The 21,499-nt window shown below is 37.3% G+C and overlaps 1 protein-coding gene across 6 annotated transcripts in view; it reads left to right on the forward strand.

The window, feature by feature from the left end:
• EML4 (EMAP like 4) overlaps positions 1 to 21,499 on the forward strand; it is a 146,846-nt gene that overhangs the window by 105,699 nt on the left and 19,648 nt on the right. For all 6 annotated transcript variants that reach the window (XM_064414379.1, XM_064414380.1, XM_064414378.1 and 3 more), the window contains 8 exons: positions 4,929 to 5,052; positions 9,852 to 10,001; positions 11,461 to 11,530; positions 12,745 to 12,855; positions 15,256 to 15,351; positions 17,585 to 17,719; positions 17,941 to 18,076; positions 19,864 to 20,015. In XM_064414379.1, coding sequence (XP_064270449.1) covers positions 4,929 to 5,052; positions 9,852 to 10,001; positions 11,461 to 11,530; positions 12,745 to 12,855; positions 15,256 to 15,351; positions 17,585 to 17,719; positions 17,941 to 18,076; positions 19,864 to 20,015 — 974 coding nt within the window. The remainder of the gene's footprint in view (positions 1 to 4,928; positions 5,053 to 9,851; positions 10,002 to 11,460; positions 11,531 to 12,744; positions 12,856 to 15,255; positions 15,352 to 17,584; positions 17,720 to 17,940; positions 18,077 to 19,863; positions 20,016 to 21,499) is intronic.

Below are 21,499 nucleotides of genomic sequence, written 5' to 3' on the forward strand. Positions count from 1 at the left end.
CCTATTTGGCTTAGTGTTTACACTAATGAACTTTACACAGGCAAGTAGAAGCACTGAAATTTCACTGAAGACACAAAGCTGGGAGGCAAAACTGATAGAGTTGGAAGCTGAGATTTTAATACAGTAAGACCTAGATGATTCTGAGGCTGAAGTAGTATTAAAAAAATTAAATTATTCATGTTCTAGCTATAAACAGCTGCTTGCTAGAATTAAAAATAATAGGGGAAGGGGCTACAACATGCCACTTAATTGTGTGAAGATTGAACAACTCACTTATTTTGATAACAAAAATGCAGTCCCAGGATGTATAAGAAGTAATTCTAATGGAGATAGAGGCCTTGTGGAAATGTTAATGCATCAAAACCCTGGTAGGTTCTCCTCTGTAATACTCATGCACCCATAACCATAAAGGGTAAATTTTGTTGTGTGGGAGAGGCACGCTAAACCCTTACTTTACAAAAAGAGAGTTAAATAGCTGGATGTTTTTTTCAGAATATGAAGGCTTGGAGGATTGATGTTTTCATGCTCCCCCAATTCACTTTCTGACAGCAGATGGTCAGACCTGTGCTGAAGTGAGCAGCTGTGCTGAAGTGAGCAGCCATGCTGTCACACACACAAAGAAAGAAAACAACCTGGCCTTGTGTTATTGACACCTGGAAGTTAAGAAGTTCCCAACTGGTAGTAGGAGGAGGTTTTTGGATGCTATTCTGAAATCAGCAGTGTGTTTGTGTTGCTCAGTGACAGCCAAGGCTCTGCTCTGCAAAGCAGGTGCAGCAGTACTCTGCAGGGTAAAAAACATCAATGCAAGCAGAGAGAGAGCACTGGGAGAGCATGTTGGGTATCTGTCAGGCCGGACTAGGCTGAGCTGAGCCAAGCCATGATGTTTCTCCAGCTCATTACATTAATTTGCAAAGCCACATATGCCTGAACCATGTTCAAGACTACCATTACATGCGCCCTCACCATATCCTGGCTTCTCTCTTAGTGTCTCTCCTTCTGAGCAGTGTTTGGTGTCACTTCAGCTGACTCGGGCCACATTTTAGTCAAATTAAGTGTTTCTGCTTCTTTGGGGACGAGGTAATATTTTCCCCAAACCTCTGGGGAATGCACAGAGGGCTAAGACCTGCTTGGAGTCTGCTTAGGTCCAGCACACCCAGAGGGCTGCTATGCCTGAGCCAGTCCTGGGAGCATAAATTGGGAGTGCTGATCCTCTGTTCCCTGGCACTTGTGTAAAGAGATTGTTGAAGCTCCAGAGGTGAAATATCGTGGAGCCAAGCAGAGTTTGGCAGGGGCTGTGAATTTGAGCTCAAAGCTGCACAAAAAGCAGCTACAGCTGTTCCCGGTGAAGAGCTGGCCCCTGGAGCCAGGGCGCTGCAGCTGCTTGGTGCTGCCTTTTGTAGCAGCTCTGGGCCTGAGCTGTTACTTTTTGTGAGCTGTGGGTAATCCGTGGCACCTGGCTGCGCTACCTGCTGAGCCTCAACTGTGCTTCTCAGTTGGTTTGATCCATATTTGAAAGGATTTATAGGATGTCTGCAGTTGCAGATTAATTAACGTAGCAAGGGTTCTTCATGATGTGCCCTTCTGGCCCTTTCCCCACATCCCCAGCCCCCTCCCTTTCCCAGATGCTTCTGCTCAATGGATAGTGGGATCTGAACATCTCTTTGTATGGAATAAAATATTTTTATTTTCATACCTACTGTTTTCAGGCTGATAGATACCAGAATTATCAAGGATTTTTTGTTGGTTGGGGTTTAGTGAGTTTTTTACCCACTCTCTTTAGTAGTTTTGCCTTTTTCTCCCTTGTATTCCCGTACATACATAGCTGTCATAGTGTGACCAAGGTTCTTTTTTCCCAAAAGAAGGAAATAAAAGTCTAGATATGCTGCTTTGTATTGGAAAACAATGAGGCTGCGGGAAAGGATTGTAGTCTAATGCTCTTGATCATTCAGTTGAGCAAGTATAGTATGGAAGAATTAAATCACTGATTTTCTTAACTTGCAAATACAAGAATTTGGCCTAAGGCAATTAACTGCTGTTTGAGAATGGTGTTGGTACACTGTCATCCTCTCTAGTATTTTAAAAGATTTTTACATTAATATTATATCTGCCCTGCAGGTTATTCTAAGAAAAGGAAATTTGCAGTCTTAGACAAAAAAAATCTTTTAATGGGCTGTCTCTTTTTCTAATCCTTCTGCTTCTTTAGGGAGAGGCTTAATCAAGTTTTACCTAGCCTGTGTCTTTCTAACAAATGTTTTAAATATGTACCTTCAAAGGTAATCTTGAGTAAATACAGCTAGTTAATAAAGGTAAAAAAATGTTCTTTCTTTAATGGAAAACTTCAGAGAGCTAATTTGTATCTGAGTGCCCTGTAGATATATTCTTTTCCCTAAGCTCCAGGAGAGCCTCTTCTGCCAGAGGCTTGACTGAGTTCCTCTTGGACTCTTCTTGCCTCTCATCTGCAGAGTCCAACAGGTGCACCTGCCTCCATCCATAAGAATTTCAGTTGCAGGTTGTCTCCGCTGTTCTATGCAACAATGAGAAATTTGATCCTAAATTTGTAGTGTCATTTTGCACTGATCTTGTGGAACCGTGAGTGTTAAGCTCAGTGTTAAATCAAGAATTTATGGATTAACAATCTTTTGGAAATATCGTCAGGCTTTAATTTATAAGAGTGTCGGTGCCAGATTTTAGTAGAAAGGTCATTGTTAATACATTACTCTTGTGTTTGGCCACTGTTATTTTATCTCTGAATATGCATACTATAAAAAATATATTGGTGGATAAACAAGACATGATACTAGTTTGGAGTAATTATCTAAACATTTATGTCCAACTAGTGACAGCTCTGATCTTTAGCTTTTCTTAGCAATGCAATTAAGCAATGCATATGGTAAAATCCATGTGGTGAAATAACTGTTGTGTCTAATTTAGCTACAAGGGAGTAATTTTCTTTGTTCCTTTTTATTTTATCTGAGACAGGTTTTCTACTGTTCTCAGTGGAGCGACTCATGGGGTTCTTGCTCAAAGCACCCATGTTTTTTCTTGGAAAGAAGCGAGACAACTGTTTTTCATCTTTTTAATATTTGCTTTTTTTGTACTGAACTTCTGTGGCTCAACTTTCATTGTATTAATATGCCAAATAAGAAAAAAACCTTTATATATATATGTTAGTTTTAAATTGTTCAATTATTATGATTATTGACCTGGTTTCTTTTGCATTTTTAGATCTCTGAGTTTGACTTGAGCTGTTAAGCTATGATTCTGTGGAAATAAGTCTGAGTTTCTCATAATTTCAATATCAGATGTTTTAGGGAATGCCAAACATAGATTGCACAATCATGCAGTCTGAGTATTAATCTTAGGCTTAATTGGGGAAATATTTCCAAGCATTCCTTGATGATTGTAGGGAAGTCTGTTTCATGTTTCTTAAAGAAGTACTAAAGTAATTGTTAAAAAATCTTAATTTTAGATCTTAATGTTTGTTGCATCAAATGTGATTAGAGATTTCTTAATACCATATTGGTAATTTACAGCTATTCTTCTACTCAACTCTCCTTCTACTCCACTTCTACTCAACTATTCAAATTTTGGTTTGAACTCTGAGTTCCCTGTGTCTGATTTTCAAACACCCACTTGTAAAAAAGTGTCAGTGTTCCAAATGCCACAGCAGAATATTGTATTACTTTAGTTAATATTTATGCTATAAATGGTTATTAATTACTAATGAAGTTGAAGAGCAATAAAAAGTTACTACTTCATTGATGCAAAGTTAGTGGAATATTTGGCTCTTTGTCATCAGGGCTTTTAGAAATGGAACTGTAATTTTCCCTGGTGGTAGGCAAGCTCACATTCCTTGAAAAGAATCCACTAAAGGCTTGTGAAGTGCTTAGATTCCCACAGAGATGATATACCCTTATCCGAGTCACAGCTCTAGGCAGTATTAGCTGGAGTCATTCTGAGCTGTTGCTTTTTTCCATTCTTCAGGATGCAATGCTTAATAACACAGGTTGCTGTATTAGTTTGTGGTGATATATAATTCTTGATTATATTAATCTGCAAAGCTCTTGACACTTTTTCCTGTGGTGTCCTTGTGCCTTAGCTTGGCTGATAGGATTTGGAAAGGTGGGTGGCTGGGCAGGGCAAAGAACCAGTTGGAGAGTTGGCCTGGGAGGGTTGTGGTTAATGGGTCATCCTGTACCTGGTGGCCTGTGGGTGACACATGGAGTCTGCAGGATTCTGGGCTGGCCCTGCCCTGCTCATCATCTCTAGTGATGGCCTGAGGTAGGTGACACAAGGCACTCTCAGGTTTGCAGTGACTGCAGACTGGGGGCCCAGTGGGTGTGCTGGGGATATGGGCTTGCAGGAACCTCATTAATTAAGCCTGAGGCAAATTCCAAGTCCTGCACCTATGGAAGAGTCTCCAGCAGGAACACAGTCTGGGAACAGAGGGGCTGCAGGAAACAAGCTCTATAGGAGTGGCCCCCGAGGTGCTGTCAGGGGCCAGGAGAGGCTGTGCCATCTCCATCGCAGGAGTTTTTCAAATCTGCATTAGCAAAAAGCCTGAGGAACCTCGTCTGGCCTCATGGCTAGGCAGAGGTTGGACTTAGACACTTTCTTGGGTCCTTTTCAACCTGAAATACCTCATCCTGTAATTCTGTGACTAGTTATCAGATTTTAATTTGAATTTTGCCTTTATAACATGCATGTCTAAAATGCTACATGCTCAGTCTGTTCTGTCACAAATTCAACTAATGCTTATTCTGTGTGCGTTTAATATGCCATTTAAAAAAATAAAATCTGGGCCTTTACCAAGCTCACATTTAAAAAGTAATTGTTATATAACCAGTGTGATTTGCATCTCTGTGCTTATTACTGGTGACTTCTGTGTAAACTTGTCATGTGATTAATGTGCCTTTTTGTTTCAACAGAAGGAGAATATATCAAGATGTTCATGCGAGGCCGACCAATCACAATGTTCATTCCTTCTGATGTAGAAAACTATGATGATATTAGGACAGAGCTGCCTCCTGAAAAGTTAAAACTGGAGTGGGTGTATCCTTAATATCAATAGCTACTCACTGTTCCCTTTTTGTCTTGTCTTGCATTTTTCTCTTTTAGAATTCAGTCTTGTTTCTTCTCTGTTAAGAGGTTCTAAAACTAAAAGGTGAGGGAAATTGTTCAAATTACTATAACAATGGAAATGGTTTGCAACTCCTCTATAGTACAACTTTAAATAGCAGGCTACATAGGTATGGAAATACTGTACTTTTTCTTTGTTTTGCTGTTGACACTAATTCTAATTTATTAGCTTCATATTTAGTGCAAAATAAAGCATCTTTGAAAAGTTACAAAATATGAAACATGTCCTTCTCTACCTCCCACTATATCAATGTAGGTTTTACTTCAGGAATAGTTAGTTTTCAGCTATGGAAGATGTTGGGTTTGTGTCCTTTTGTATGAAAGGAGGATAGAAAAAGCAGCCACCCTTTACACTGCTTCTGTATTTCAGCTCCAAAGTAAAGCAGTTAATTTCTTGGAACCTAGTTTGTATGAAATGCACTAAATTTGTCATTTGAAGAACTGAGTAGGTGTGGCTGATGAAAATTCTCCAAGTTTACTAGATCAGACATTAAGTTCATTTTGAGAGATGTGCTTTTGCACATGTTTGTCTTCCTGTCACTCCCCCATCTCTGCAGATTTTTCCAGTAAGCTGTGATTGTGTAAGTAAGTTTCTTAGTACTTCAGTAAAATAACATGTCTAGGCAGCACTTGAGTTGTTGTAATAATCTGAAGTTTGATGCTCTGAGGTTGCTGAAAGCAGGAAGATTTTTTAGCAATGTTGATGATACACTGTCACACGTCAGGACGAAAGTTTAGGATTAAAGTCTGACTGGAAGGAAAACAGAGCTTTTATTCACGCTTTGTAAAACTGTGGTACCCAATTTTCCAACCATCACAGCTCTTGGTTGCTAATGCTGGTACTCATGACTGTGGAGTGAATTGGGTCAGTCAGTGATCTGGCTGAAATGTAGTCTCTTTTTGTGAAGTTAATTTTCAAGCAGGACCAATACATTAGTTTGATTTGCCTCACAAACATGCAAGGACTCAACTGGCATAGTGGAGGAAGATCAGCTTGACTTTTCCAGCATCAGTGAGCAGTTTGGACTGATGAAAACTGATCATGAAATCACACCCTCAGTTAAGTAGGTGCAAATCCCAGTGTGGACACATTTAATGTCCAAGAACCTTAAGTTCAGGTTTAACCAGCTGGCTACTGAGTTCTAATGAAAGTGAAATAAATCTAGTCAAAAGAGACTGTCCATATGTTTTGGAATCTGTTAAGAGAAATGTCATCCCAAATCAGACCAGTATTATTTATGAGTGCAGGGTATTTTTTAGATGGAAAGATGAAGAAAATGAGGAAAAGGCAGTAAAATTTATGAGGACTAAATAATGGTCTCTATGAATTTGAAAAAAAAATTGCTCTTCAGTTTGGAAAATGCAACAACAGCAGACCTTCTGCTTTATGCTTAGGTTTAGCAAGGGGAACAAATCTGCAAGGCAGCTGTATCTTGCAAATATGATGGCAAACTGAACCCTGTACACTTTCTTAAAAAGGCATGGGGACAATGATTTACTAATATATTTTACTAATAGAATATTTTACTAATGTCAGTATTTTACTAATATCACCTGAAAGTTCAACTAAGTGTTGAATAGTTCCATTCATAGGTTTTGTTTTGAATTCTTTTAATTCTCCTGCCTTCTAGATGATTTTTATTGGGTTTTCCTTTTTTATTACTCTTTTGGAAAATGCTGGTCAGCTATGACCAACTGCAAGGAAACAACAGGTAGATTATTGGGGTGGATTTTTGTTGGTTTATTGGGGGGGGAACGGGGACTCCTTTTTGGATGTTTCCTTTAGGTTTATTCAACTCCTGATATCCTGTACTGTAGATTCAACTAGGGAAACTTAGCTTTTGTCTGCCTTGCAGATTATTGTCATTTGAAGAAATGCCTAAGCTGCTTGGCAAGGTAAAGCAGCTCATGGGGAACTCTGAGCTTTTGACTGTGTCTGGTTCCTGAGTGATGTCATTTAAGTTGAATAATTTAGTTTGAGTATCTCTACTTTGTAGTGCAGTCTTTGATACTGCACTTCAAAACTGTTTAAAGCATATCTGACATTCCTAGTAATAGCAAAATTGGCTTATTTAGTAGCTTCAGAGGTCACAGTTGGTGCAGCTTTTGACAGTGACTTGGTAGATTCTTTCTCCCAGTGTATAGGAGCTCAATTTCAGGAGGGTATTTCAGACTCCGTTTTATGAGATTATTTTTAGCAGTACTGCTCTTCTTTCTAAGAATAATTGAAGACAGTGGTAAATATACTGCTGAAATCTGGTGTATGGTAGATCACTTTTCATGAGGGCAGTAGCTATCTTTAGCCAGATAAAACAAACAAACAACCCCCAGAACTTTAAAGTTTTTAAACATATCGAATGTTGTGACAAAACAGTCCTTGTAATTGGTGAGAAATAATCACAATATCAAGACAACTATCTCTCAATTTCCCTGATTTAATCATCAGTTTCACTGAAATATTAACGTTGTAATTCAGTGGAAAGCAAGCATTGAAGTTGTGTCACCCATTTTTCTGAAGAGATAGTAAATTATTGCATGAATTTTATTGCATTAATTGTGTTGCACTGTATGTGCTGCTTTGTTCTGCATGTGTGGAGCAGGAAAAAAATGCTGTGGAGCAATAACCCCTCTTTTTTTCAGTCAAGATGGTCTGGGATGGAGAGTGAAGAAAGCAAAAAAAATAGTCCCACAAAACAGGTGGTTCCTTTACGTATTTGTTAAAAAATGTGCTTCTAGAAAATGCAGCCACTCTTTGCTACTGTATTTTGTAGGAGAGGTAAAAGAAAGGAAGGTACTGGGAAAATGTAATTTTTTTTTTTTCTCACAGCTTCATGAATGTCAGAGCTCAGTAGTGGATGCCAAAGTATTTAGCTCTCGCTTGGCTAAGCATGGAAGACTTATACTTTGGAAAGACATGTTTAAGTTACTAATACTTTTCTAGGATGAATGTTCAAAGATGTCAATCTTACTAAATCCTTATCAATACATTCGCTATTGTGTACAGCAGATGGGCAAAATGGGCCTCTCTCCTCTGAGAAGTTACTGAAAATAGTGTTCCTAATGTTTCAGGATAGAAAAAATATTTTCATTGGTTTGTAGCCCATTGCTTTTGAAAGTTCAGTTGTTTGGTTTGTTATTTTTTATAAAAGGCCATTCTGGGGTTTCTTTTAGTTCCATCAACGTTTAAAAGAACAAGGAGGAAAATCAAGTGGGGAAGTAAATAGTAATGGAGGAGAATCAGAGGCATCCTTTTTTTCTGTCTCAGCATTGTGTTGTATCAGCATTGCTCTGGATATGGTTTGCTTAGCAAGCCAGTGAATAATCTCTGCTTCAGAGGAGCCATTGTGTTCTTCCCTGCTAAACGGAAGGCAGCAAGATATGAATCTGTTTTGTTTTCCACACTCGAAAGGGGTTTAATTGACAGCTGAATGCAGTGTCCCTCTTTGAACTATTGTTTAGCTACAGCATGTGTTTAGTTTTGCAAATGTTCCTCTGGTCTGGTGGCACTGCAGAAGAGGAAGGGTAGTGGGGTAGCGTAGTGGGGCATTTTTGGGCATGCAGTGCTCTTTTTAATAGAAAGGTGGCTCTTTTTTATGGAGAATCGAGATTTGGAAAGAGCAGTTTAGATATTTCCAAACCTGAACTACTGCACCTGCCTTCATTTATGAGAAAGGACTATCTTCATCCATCCAGCTTTCTCCACATGGGCCGGGCCTTTCACTTCCTTTTATTTACCTTATTAACCAGGACCTGAAGCTGGAATCCTTTAGCTAAAGTTGCTTAATGTGTTTCCCATCTTTTTCTTGCTGTTGCAGGTGTATTGGTTGGCAGTGAAGTGGAAAGCTCTCTGAAGTTCACGACATAACAGGAAAATAATATTTTTGGGGCTACATGGTTAGATGTTAAAGTCTGAGTTATGATCTTAATTGTTCCTGGTGACCCAGGGAACTGAAATATAGGCAGGCAGCCACATTAATAGTCTAGAGGAGGAGAACTGCACCTGTTCCAAAGAAATAACGAGTTGTAATTATGTTTGATCAGTGCCAACCAAGGCTCGTTCACAGTATGTAAAACTTCTGAATGTCATTAGGAGCTGTGCATGTTCCTACAGAAAACATGCCTTTTATATATTTTGGGTAGATTTGGATAGAATGTTTTTCAATGTGTAAATTCCTTTTAAGTTTGGTTTGTTTAAAAAATACTCTCAAAACAGTGTAAAGAAATCTTTTCTGAACTTGGCAGCTGCTGTGCAGAAGCTTGCTTTTTTTCTGTAGGGCATTAGGAATTGTTTTAAAAGGCCAAATGAAAGCAGCACTCTGCTGCCCAGCCTGCTGATACAGAGCTCTGCTGCTGTAAAAAAATGTTAAATTAGAATATCAAGTCCTGCTGTTACCTAATGAAATTTCACATTAAAATTTTTACAATACTGCTTTTACTTTACTTCTACCATATTTCATTTTTTAACATCAATTATCATAATTTCTTGAGGAATTTGGGTTCATGAAGTGCAGTTGTATAGGGTTTGTTTTTTTTTTTTTCCTTTTAAACTGTATTAGTGAAATCATGCTGTAGTTCCAGAGGGAAAAACTTAAAAGAGCATTTGCTGATGTGAGAGCTCCCCAAGAATCCTTTAAGGGAAAAAAAAAAAAAAGTTGGTTGGGTTTTTTCTGGTATTCAGTGATTATGAAATTCTTAACTAAAGAAAAATACAGATATGGGTATCGTGGAAGAGACTGTCGAGCCAATGTTTACCTCCTTCCTACCGGAGAAATTGTCTATTTCATAGCCTCAGTGGTGGTACTATTTAACTATGAGGAGAGAACCCAGCGGCACTACTTGGGTCACACAGACTGTGTTAAATGGTTAGTATACAACATTTGCATGTAAGTGCGTGGGCAATAATGCAGAAATATTTCTTTTCCTCTCTTGCTGTATGTACAATCTAATTAATGTCACCGTAGTTGTAGTTATTTCCTGTTTAATCAGTCCCAGTAGATTTCACTGTAGTAAACACAGCACAAACAAATGGTGTTAGAGCAGTCTGTGCTAGCTTAGGATGTCTGGTTTAAATGTAAAACAGGGGGATATGTATATGATGTAAGAGTGCCAGGGTGAAGAAAGGCTTTCTAAGTAGTTGTCCCAGAAATTAAAAACTGTTGTTAGCCTGCTCTAAATCACTTGTTTAAAGGCAGTATGACAAAGGTGCAATCTTAAAGGAGAACTAGAAAACCATGTCAAAAAATGAGCAGTCATACTAATTTTGTAAAGGGTGCACAATCCAAGTATAAAGAGAGTCAGGAAAATCAGAAAGATGTTTGAAAAAAACCCAAAAAAAACCAAAAAAAACAAAAACAACAAAAAAACAGAGAAGGAAAATTGAAGCCACTGTCATACAGGTAGATACAGATTTTGCTAGGTCAGTCTGAAAAGTAGTGCACAAAATGTAATGGTGCACATAAACTCTCTACTGTGCAGTACTTGACTGGAGGAAATTTGACATCTAAAGTTCCTTTTCTCTTGTCTGTGTAACTGCTTCCTGTGGGAGGAATGCTGCTAGTTTGTGTTCTTCATTTTCATTCAGAAAATTGAACTGAATTGTAAATATTTTGGTGCCTGTCATTACGATCTCTTCAGGTTTGCCCTGGCACCCTTTATTCTTTCAATGGCTTTCTTCACCATTGAAGTTTTACAGAGAAAGCAATTAATATAGATCAAAAAATCCCAAGGACTGAGAGGATGTATTCTCTAAAATCTGTTTTTTTACATGAGATTCAAAGCAAAATGTGATAAGCAAGGGCACATTTTTACTTCTGCTAGTAGTGCACCACACTGTGTTAGTATCGTTACATCAGTAACTCATTTCAAGTGGCAGAAATCCCTGACTCCTGGGTGCACAGGCAAGCCCTCAGCCACCTTTTCTGCCTTTTTTCTCCCAGGTTCATGGCATCTCTAGGTTTAGGCATAAAATACACCATAGTGTTTATAAATATGGCACACAACTATGTGTAGGAGTTTCATTATGAGACAATGTAGATTTTATTAGAGCAGACTCCCAGTGTAGTGCAAACCTGAGATGTGTCAGGGCACATATGGAGATGGCTCTTCTGGCACTCCTGATTGTGTGTCAGCAAGCAGTCAGTACAGTGTGGAATGAAATATCTGATGAGAAAAATTCAAGTTGTCTCCTTAGAAGTGGGATTTAGAATCATAAGTGTCTTCATGGGCTTTTGTTGAGAAACAAATTTAAAAAAATTTACAAAACACCTCTCAGTTTTGAAGACGTATGACAGCAAAAGCAAGTCATATTTCTGTCTGTCTTAGTCTTGCAGTTCATCCAGACAAAATTAGAATTGCAACAGGACAGTTAGCTGGAGTGGATAAAGATGGAAGGGTAAGTAATAGAGCTGTTGAGCAGTAGTATCTTGTTTTGAAAATCAGGAAAAAGTGGTTTGGGGCTTTTTAATTGTCACCTTCTGTCTGAAGTTTATATTAAGCACTGCTTTTACTGAGATATTTTGTGTTTCTCAGGTAACAGCCTGTATCTCTAGCAAAAGACAGTGACAATGAAGCACTCAGCCATACATTATAAAGAGCAGAAGCTCATAAAGTCCCATATCTGCATGGAAACATGGAAGCTTGTAATTGATTTATAAGGCCACATCATTTCTTTTGTATTACTTTCAATATGTGTTCTCCCAAGGGAGAGCAAATCCCCAGTTCTGTGGGTCAGTATAGTCTTAAGGCTTCATGGAAGAGGAAACCAACTTTGAGAATTCATGGAAAGTATGCCAAACTTTCCTATAAATTTGCTCATTTCAGAGCAAGTATATTTAAATGCTGCTCTCCACCTCTTAGCATAATTCTGTCAGAATTTGAATAATTGCATTATTTGCATGAAGTTATAGACAGAGGGAGAAAAAAAAGACAGATAAACTATAGAAGCCTGTTAAATATAACCCTTTTTCAGATGTTCAACTTAATTTTTTATTCTTTGTATGAAATTTATTTGGGGGGTTTTGTATACATGATTTCTAGTGTGCATTTTCTGAATCTTGTTAGAGCTGGTTGTTCTTCCATCAGTATGAAGATTTGTCACTTTCAGTGGTGAACGCTGTCCTTAAGCCAAGTTAATTTGTGATTGTTTCTAAGCTAGTGTGGGATAGCAGTTGTATGAAATATAACCATGGGCATTTTCATTGAGTGGTTGGTGGTGGTTAAGAGGCTCAGTGCACCAGGGTTTGTTTCTTTTCTTTATTTCCTAATTGATATATACAAGCCCAGATTTGATTATTATTTTCAGCTGTTGCATAATATCGCTAGTCTGGGGTCTGAAATGCAAGATGACTCTTCCATTATTTGTTCACTTCCTTGAATTGCTTAAAGTATTTTCACAACTACCAAATGCCACATCGGTAGCCCAGACATAAGGAACAGCATGGGCTTGACTCTCCCCTTTAGACTGTGAGGCTGGTGCCCTCAAAGCAGCATCAGCAGCCCAGGTCCCCGTGCGTTTACTCTGCACTTGGTAATGCAGGCAGCAGCTGCCTCGCAGCGCGCGGTGCTTTCCCTGCCGTGACCTGTTTGTGCCCTTGCTTTCCCTCGCAGCCCCTGCAGCCCCATGTTAGAGTGTGGGACTCGGTGAGCCTGGCGACGCTGCAGGTGATTGGCCTCGGCACCTTTGAGCGCGGAGTGGGCTGCTTGGATTTTTCCAAAGCGGTAAGATGGGGTGTTCCATAGGACGTAGCCATCCTATGGAAATGGGAAGAAAGTCTCTGAAGATTCTCCGTGCAGTTGTCCAGCTGATCTCTTTTGTTATTAAAAGAGTGTCACTAAAGTTTCTGTATACTTTATAAAAGCAGCTGACAGCTGGGAAAACAGGAAATGGCACATGTAAAATTGTGGTACCAAACAGCACAGTAAATAAACAGCAAGCAAAAAAAACATTAACTAGAAATTGAAGGCCACGCTGGGTTTGGTGGCTTGGTTTTGTTTGTGAGGAGCTCGGTTCTTTTTATTTTGATGTTAAAAACAAATTTGTTAGTGAGGTTTGTGAAGACAAAATTTAGTGAGTTCTGATAGGAGGGTTAACTTTTTTGCTTTTACAGATGGAGTAGGTTTTGTCCACCAACAGGAAATTAAAAAAAAAAAAAAGCCCTCACATTATCTTGTACTATTTTTTCCTGAGGAATAGCTTGTTCATTTTTGCCTCTTCTTTTACATAGAAAATAAATAGGGGTCTTTGTTACTAGACCCATAGAATTTATCAGGAAAAATTGGTAGCACATGGAGGTGCACTACTTGGCATTCATGAAAGTTCTCATTTCAAATTTGGAAATGAGTTGGGTTTGTATTTTTTTTAAAATATGGGTATATTTTAATCTTTAAGCTGCCACTGCATTTTTGCCAAAAGTGGCAAAGACTGGGACATATCAGCCCTCCTGAAAACCCAGGCTGGATTCTTGCATTCCATCAAGAAGAATTAATATAAGTAAAAAACCCGAAAATTCAGAAAAACAATGTCTGCAGTATTTTGCTAATAGAGGAAGAGATTTATAGGACAGCTGAGGTGGGAAGGGATGTCTGGAGATCCCCTCATGCACTGTCCTGCTTACAGCAGGTTCTGTCAGAGCAGGCTGCTCAGGCTGTGGTCCAGCTGGCTTCTGGGAATCTCCAAGAATGGAAACTCAGCAGTGTCTCTGGGTGACCTGTTGAAAAGAAATTCCTGCACTCTCTTGCTGCAGTTTCACTTAGCAATTGGAAGAAAGAAAGCAATTGAAAAAAAATTTCATAGCATTAAAATGTTGCTGTGTTAGATATAGTACATTTTGTGTTTCAGTAAATAATGTGAAAGGAGTATTGGCATTCCTGTCACTCCAACAAGCCAATGAAATTTACATACTTGGATGGAGATCCTTTTCAGTGCGAATAAGAGTGTATTCCATCATTTTAAAAGCAAAAACAAAAAACCCATGGAATTTTTTGGGGACTGGATTTTAGTTTTTATTGATTCTGTTTTGCAGCTGAAACTGAATTACATTTCTTATTACAGTCTCATATGATTCCTCACTAGACTGGAATAGTTTGTGTGCAGTATCTAAAACTGTGTCTTTACCACAGAATTTATTAACCCCCTCAAGAACTGCACACAGTACCAATGCTGTCTTCAGGGTTTCTTCCCACCTAATAATTCACATGTATATTTGCATATTACTGCTCAGAATAGTGCTTGGGAATAACAGCTTTAGCCACTTCTATTTTCATAATTTGTTAGAGAATGAAGTGCAAGAATCAACTTGATGATAATTAAAGTCTCCTCCAAATCTTTCTACAAATGTCCTTGAAACAGCTGGTTTGTGCAAGTGTGCATTGCTGGGAATAAGGATGGGTTTAATATTTTTTTCTCTATTCCTTAATTACATGTAGACATACATTTACCATTTTTTTTATAAAGTTCTTCAAAATAAGTGGTTTCAATTATTTAATAGTATTAGTGCTGCTCTACCTCCTCTGTAAGCACTGTTTTGTCCAGAAAGTGTTACCTTTGCTGCAGTTTTACCAACTACATGATGAAGCTGCTGGCACTTTATGACCCATAAGGAAGAAACTATGCTTACAGAATCTGATAATATGTATATGTGATGGTGGCATTTAGGAAAAAAACACATGTGGAGCTGTGTGTCTGTCCTCTGAGACCTGCAGAAAAACAAAATATTTGTAAGAATAGCAAAAGAAATCTCTTTGCTGTCAGCATGAAATTGCAAACAAGAAAAAATAAATCCAAACCACAAACAAAACACCCATCATAAAAACAAACAAAACCAGAGTCAAGAATTGGTAAGATACTTTAAAAGCTTTCCTAGAATGCTATTTGAAGCATGATCATTTTTTATAAGATTATACAAAAATTTATGTCTGTCTTTAAGAAAGAAAAAAAGGAAAATTCCCTATATATAGAGAGGTTGTAATTACTTTAAAAGGACTTGGTTAATTTATATTTCTACTTTTGTGGATTTTTTTAATATCTCTGTCCTGCCATGTTTCTAAAATGGGTATGATAGTACTTTGTCAGTACTTCTTTTTTACTTCTTTTTTTTTTTTTTTTTCTTTTTCCTTTAGGATTCTGGTACTCATTTGTGTGTAATTGATGACTCTAATGAGCATATGCTTACTGTGTGGGATTGGCAGAGGAAATCAAAAATAGCAGAGATAAAGGTAATTTTTGCACATGAAAATTCTGAAATACAAGTGGTTTTGTTCCCATAAATACAAGTTTGTGAGACATGCTTTTGATCTTACTTGGAAACTGCAACTGTATAATACTGCTGGCTTGTTTAAGGGTTCCACAGAAAGGTATTCTTAACTTGTTTACTGGAAGTGGTTTGAATATTGAAGGGTTTGGAATTGCATTTTACTCATCCTTAAAAGCCAATGCAAATAAAGCATTGTCTGATGGTTTCTTAATTTAAAAAAAAAAAATCCTGGGAACTTAAAGAAACTAAACTGATGATTCAGTCTGTAGTTGTTTAAAGAAATTAACTACTTCTAAACATTCCATATTTCAATTTTGTCTGAATCAAATTCTGATTATTGATTCTCAGTATATGTCTCTTCTCATTTGAAGTCCTAGGTACTTTCATGGATTGCAGTCTTGTCTGCTTTTCTGGTTTTTTTTCAAACTTTCCAAATTTGAGAGCAATGAGATATTGTCAGAGGTGTTTCACTCAGTGCTAATGTAGAGTTGATTTCATTGGGAATACCCAATCATTCCTGTTATCCAGTATCAAGCAAGCAAATATTTCATGCATGTGGGACTGAGTATTTGTCTATTTTTAGAAATCATGCTCCACAAGCATATATGTCTATATCATTAGAAACTTGCCATTTCAGGTAACAAAATCATGTTGGTTTGACCTGTTTTCTCTAGATTGTGTTGACCAATACGAACTGTATTCTAAAAGTTTTAATTTATTCTATAACAGTATTTTCATTTTTTGATATTTTATGTGAAACTATTTGGCATATGCCTTGTATCTCCCTTTCACTGACATGATGTTTTGACTGGTTTTGCACTCAGGGGAGTTCCTCAGTGTTTCAGAATTGGCTAAAAATTATTTGGCAGGGACAGCTTGCCCTTCAGAACTTATTCACATCTAGGACTTGGTCTTACAGTATCTTAAGCACCTTCCATGGAAGATGGTGTGAGCAGACTTGCATCCCTTGAGCTGGGATGCAAAACAAAAGCTTCTTAGCTGATGCAAACTTAGCTGATGCAAAACAAAAGTTTCTTAGTTTCTTTCTCCATTAAGGTTTTCAGTCCGTAAATTCCAAATTATTTTTTTGACTTAGCAGATTTGCTCATATGAAGACTCTGTGAGAAACATAATTCAATAAATATGGCTATAAACAACAACAAAAAAAGATTATTTTTTAAAGTAAGCCAAAAGTTGTGAAGTAGGAAAAGTTGCTCTCAAAGATGAGGTTTAACAGCACTGTCATGTGTAGATCACAGAACAGCTGGGGTTGGAGGGCACCGGTGGAGATCATCTGTCCAAGCCCCAAGCCAAAGCAGGTTCACCTAGAGCAGCTTGGACAGGATCATGCCCAGGCAGGTGTTCAGTACCTCCAGAGAAGGAGACTCCACGACCCCTCTGGGCAGCCTGTTTTGAAATCCTGTAGAAATAAATACATTTACTTTCTTATTTTGTAGTCACTGCCTGCAGGAGATAAGAACTGTCTTCAAAGACAGTTTGGTTGAATATACATTGGAAGTTAAGTAAATGACCAGTCAGTTTGTTATGTTTATAAAATCTATTGGTAAGGGATGAAATACTTTAAGATGTTGGTAATTCAGTGAAAGTACATGCAACCAGTAAAAAAACAAAGGTGGGATTCTATGTTTCAAAGTTTTGAGTTACTCAGACTTCTCTTTTTCTTCTATGTGAGGAGGAAAGGAAAGAAAAGAACCCAAAAGAAGCTTTATGGAATTTCAGAAAGAGAATTATGGATATAATCCTACAATATTATTGTTGTCTTACTTGCCTCTGTCACAGCTTTTTTATCCAGAATAACAAATAGTCTGTGTAAAAACTAAGCAGGGTTTTCAATTCAAAAAAGTGTCTTTTATACGTTATTCATTTTCCTTGGCAGAACTCTTAGCTATTCAAGAGAGCATAAGCTTTTTGTGATTTAAAAGGGAATGTAAAACCCTAACTTACATACCGAAGTTTAATAAAGATCTCTTATATATGTGAAAAATCAATATATATAAAATTATATGTGCAGTCATTCAGACAGCTGACTTAACACAAAACACTTAAAAAAACCTTTCAAACATACAATGAGCTATGTAGTTTTACATATCTCTGTTCTGAAATTTGGGGGTTTACATGTGGTTCTAGTAGTTAATGTCTTATCTGAATAAATATTATTTCTGTTATTATTTCAGACTACAAATGAAGTTGTTCTTGCTGTAGAATTCCATCCCACTGATGCAAATACCATAATTACATGTGGCAAATCTCATATATTTTTCTGGACCTGGAGCGGCAATTCATTATCAAGGAAGCAAGGGATATTTGGGGTAATAATATCTTGATACCAGAAGTTTTAAATCAATGGAAACCACATTTTCTGTACGTTTGCTTCATTATTACCATGTGCTGTCTGATCAGAGAGGTAAACATACCAAAAAAAAGCTAAATTCTGCTTATGTGAATGCAGGGTGTAAGAGTACGGGTGCATTATTCTAATTACGTAACAAGTACGAGCAGTCATCCCTTTCTCTTGCTTATTTTGTTTCAGAAATACGAGAAACCCAAATTTGTTCAGTGTTTGGCTTTCTTGGGAAATGGTGATGTGCTCACTGGAGACTCAGGTGGGATAATACTTATATGGGGCAAAACTACTGTTGAAGCTACTCCAGGAAAAGGAGCTAAAGGTAGGATATGTTGGGGGTTAATCACAGATTTTACATAGTCTGTAGAAGACAAGCTTAAAGCAAGGCATTAGGGAAGGAGTAGAGAAATAGGCCTGACTCAGAGCATTCACTTCCTGTCAGTAACAGGTGGTGCTAAAGTCCTGCAAGTCCTATGAATTTGCTGGCTTAAGAGCAGTCTGAAATTTCTCTATAATTAATGAGACTGTGCATGAAATGAATGTAAACTACTTTATCTAAATGTTTTGTATTTTTCAAAAATGTGATTAATCAGCTTTCCTTTGATCTGGTGATTTGAAAAAGGATCAGTTTAGGGATTCTGCAGGCTGCCTTTGCCTCTTAAGGCTTATGTTGCACCATGCTTATTCTCAGAGGAATTCCCTTAAGTGGTGGAGCTGACATTAATAGGACTTGTACGTGAAGTGCAATTGCAATGCTTATTTGTAGCAGTTACATGAATAACAGTTTCTGGTTTAGCAGACCCTCAAGTCTTGATATACTTAAAAAAATAGCTTTGAAATTTGAAATTGAAAACTAACTCTTTAGAGCAAACCTTTTGCAAAAAAGAAAGGAAAATTACTTGTTACCCAACATATGCAGACCTGGCATAAGTTAAGTTCTCATAAATTCAATGATAATTCATTTTATTTGGCAGCTATTTCAAACACTCTGGTTTAAGTTGGTATGCCAGGAAAACATTCATGTAAAAAGTACATTTTTAACAGTAAGTCTGATTTTGTAGGTAAATCTTTTTCTCATCTTTCAAGCTAACTGCAATGGAAAAGTAATTCAACATATTATCTGATATTTAATTTTTAATTTCTTGTGCAAAAAAATCCTTTTATCAGTATAAACCTAGGCATTATCAAATTGAATGTTTATTTACATTGCCTTAACTAACAGTGGGGTTTTTAGTTGGTTTAGCACATTAGATTGGTCTCAGGACTTGATCTCATACTCTCTTTCACAGTGTGAGAGCACACTGATTTGAACTGACTTGAGCCATAGGCAGAGTCAGCAAAGTTCAGCTCATAGCTGGGTGCTGTTCCATTTTTCTGTGATAGCTATTTGAAAATATGCAGCACCAGAATCTTGCTTTATTTAGGTTTTTTTAATTACTTTCCAACAGCAGTTCTTTTGATGTGAAGACCTGATGAGGATGCAGAAGAGTTCTTTCGCTACCCTTGTTGTTTAATTTTCTCATCTCCTCCATTCTTCCAAGTGCTTTCCTTTGGGTAGACTGCTGTCTTGATAGATGCCAAATGCTGGTTGTACTATTTTTATGTGTGGCAGCATCCAGCTTTAGATATTAGGTTCATGCATCCTGGAAACTTTGCTATAAATAATTGGCCTTTTATTCCCCAAAGACTATAGACAACAAGTCTTCTAGTTTCTTTTAGTAAAGTATCTTTACTTCTTTTCTAATAATGACTTGCTAAATATTTTTTTACTCTAAAAGACAGTTTCCCTTGCATCTGGAAAAACTATGTTCCTTTGGAAAGCAGAGAAATGAAAGCATTTTGCCAATTGTTGGTTTTGGTTTTGCGTTCACATTTTGTAGGACAATCGATCTAAAATAGTTTTTCTTCAGGAAGGCGGGCCCTTTCTTTTATCTTTTTATCCTGTAAGAAAACACTACCACCTTGTGTTTGCACTACTAAGAGCCTGACAGTCCAAATGTAATTATTATTATATACTTCCTTCATTATTCTGCCTAAAGGCAAAGCTTCTCGTAAACCACAGGTGAAAAAACGAGCAGTGTTCTTTTATTTTCTTTTTTGTGCTTATAGGAGTATATCAGATAAGCAAACAAATCAAAGCTCATGATGGCAGTGTGTTCACACTCTGTCAAATGAGGAATGGAATGCTGCTAACTGGAGGTGGGAAAGACCGAAAGATCATCCTGTGGGATCATGATTTGAATCCTGAAAGGGAAATTGAGGTAAGAAAGCAAGAGTGACAAGGAAATTGCCTTGAAGAAGGTATTGGCTAGCAAGACAGAGCCTTCCCCACCCTTAGTAGGGGAAGTTAGGATGCAGCCTTCTGGTTTCTGTTTTTTAAGTGGATTACAATGTTTTATAATAAAAGTGTTTAAATTTAAGCCTATAAATGAGCCTATATGAGGCTTCAGTTCTCCTGTGTTTAAATTGAACAGAAATGTTAAGGGTTTTCTTTCTTCAAAACCCTTCTTTGATTGTTTGGGCTTTTTTTTAATTCATCCTGTTCAAGAGCATGTTTTGAGGATATTCTTTAGAATTGCCTGTGTTTTTAAAAGTTTGCCTCTCTGGAGAAAGACAATGTCACCAGCATTTGAGGGTTTTAGTGGAATGTTTGACATAAGGTAAAAAAGGGATAGAATACCTTTTGGAATTCTGTAATAATAATTAATAAGCTATTATGAGGAACTTCTTTTAAATTTAGCCTTAACCAGTGTTCAGTGAATATGCCTGTTCTTTGTGATTTGGCAATATGGCAGTGCTGGGTCAGTGGGGATGAATTGGAAAAGGTCATGTATTTTGGATTTTAAAAACATGGGTTTTCCCTTACCTTGAAATCATGTGTTCTCCTTTAACAGTTCTTTAAACACCGGTTTACTCCACTTACCTACTGTCCATTCGTTGTGGCATTTTTTTCTTAACAGTTATGTAAGTTCAGTCTAGAATTTGTTACTGCCTTGAATCTAATACTGACATTAGAAAACATGGCAGAGAAGGTAACCACTACCTATCACATACAATTCTTAGGCTTAAGTAACACACTCTATTCATATCAGTGTTTGTTTTCCTTTTGCTAATAATACTGTGTCACAGCTAATTTTTACGTTACCAGAGTTCTGACAGATTGATTTTTTTATCTCACGTTATCACTTTATATTAATGCATTTTCACAAATGAAATAATTTAGAAAACAAACAATTGCACACTGTAAAAAAAACCCAGTGTATTAGAATTCAAGTCTGCAATAAACAGTCATCAAAATTCAAAATCATTGCTAACATAAGGCATATGAACATTTACTTCAGGCTCATGAGGAAACATTAAGAAAATCAGGAAGCATTTACAGTGTGCTACAAGATTTTTCTTGGTTTTCAAAATGTGTTTTGGAAAGTAAATAGTAACTGTGTATTATTCCTTTCCTTATAAGATGAGTTGTAAGGCTGTGGGAGTGCATTTGTTTAGTGAATTTGATGCTTAAAAGCTACATAATCTAATTCGTAATTTTTTTCTCATGAAGTTATTAAAATTATATAACTATGAATGTCTTGGAATAATATCTTGTATGCGTGTACTGAACAAATAGATGAGAGAAGTTTCAGGTCAAGCTCTGATCGAGGTTACAATAATTGGATTGCTCATTTTAATGGGAAAACTCCAGTTCTGATACTGTCACTGTGCTCTATTTGTGGCCTCCAAAATGAAGCACCTA

The sequence above is a fragment of the Passer domesticus genome, chromosome 3, assembly GCF_036417665.1.
Source record: "Passer domesticus isolate bPasDom1 chromosome 3, bPasDom1.hap1, whole genome shotgun sequence".
Classification (NCBI taxonomy): domain Eukaryota; kingdom Metazoa; phylum Chordata; class Aves; order Passeriformes; family Passeridae; genus Passer; species Passer domesticus.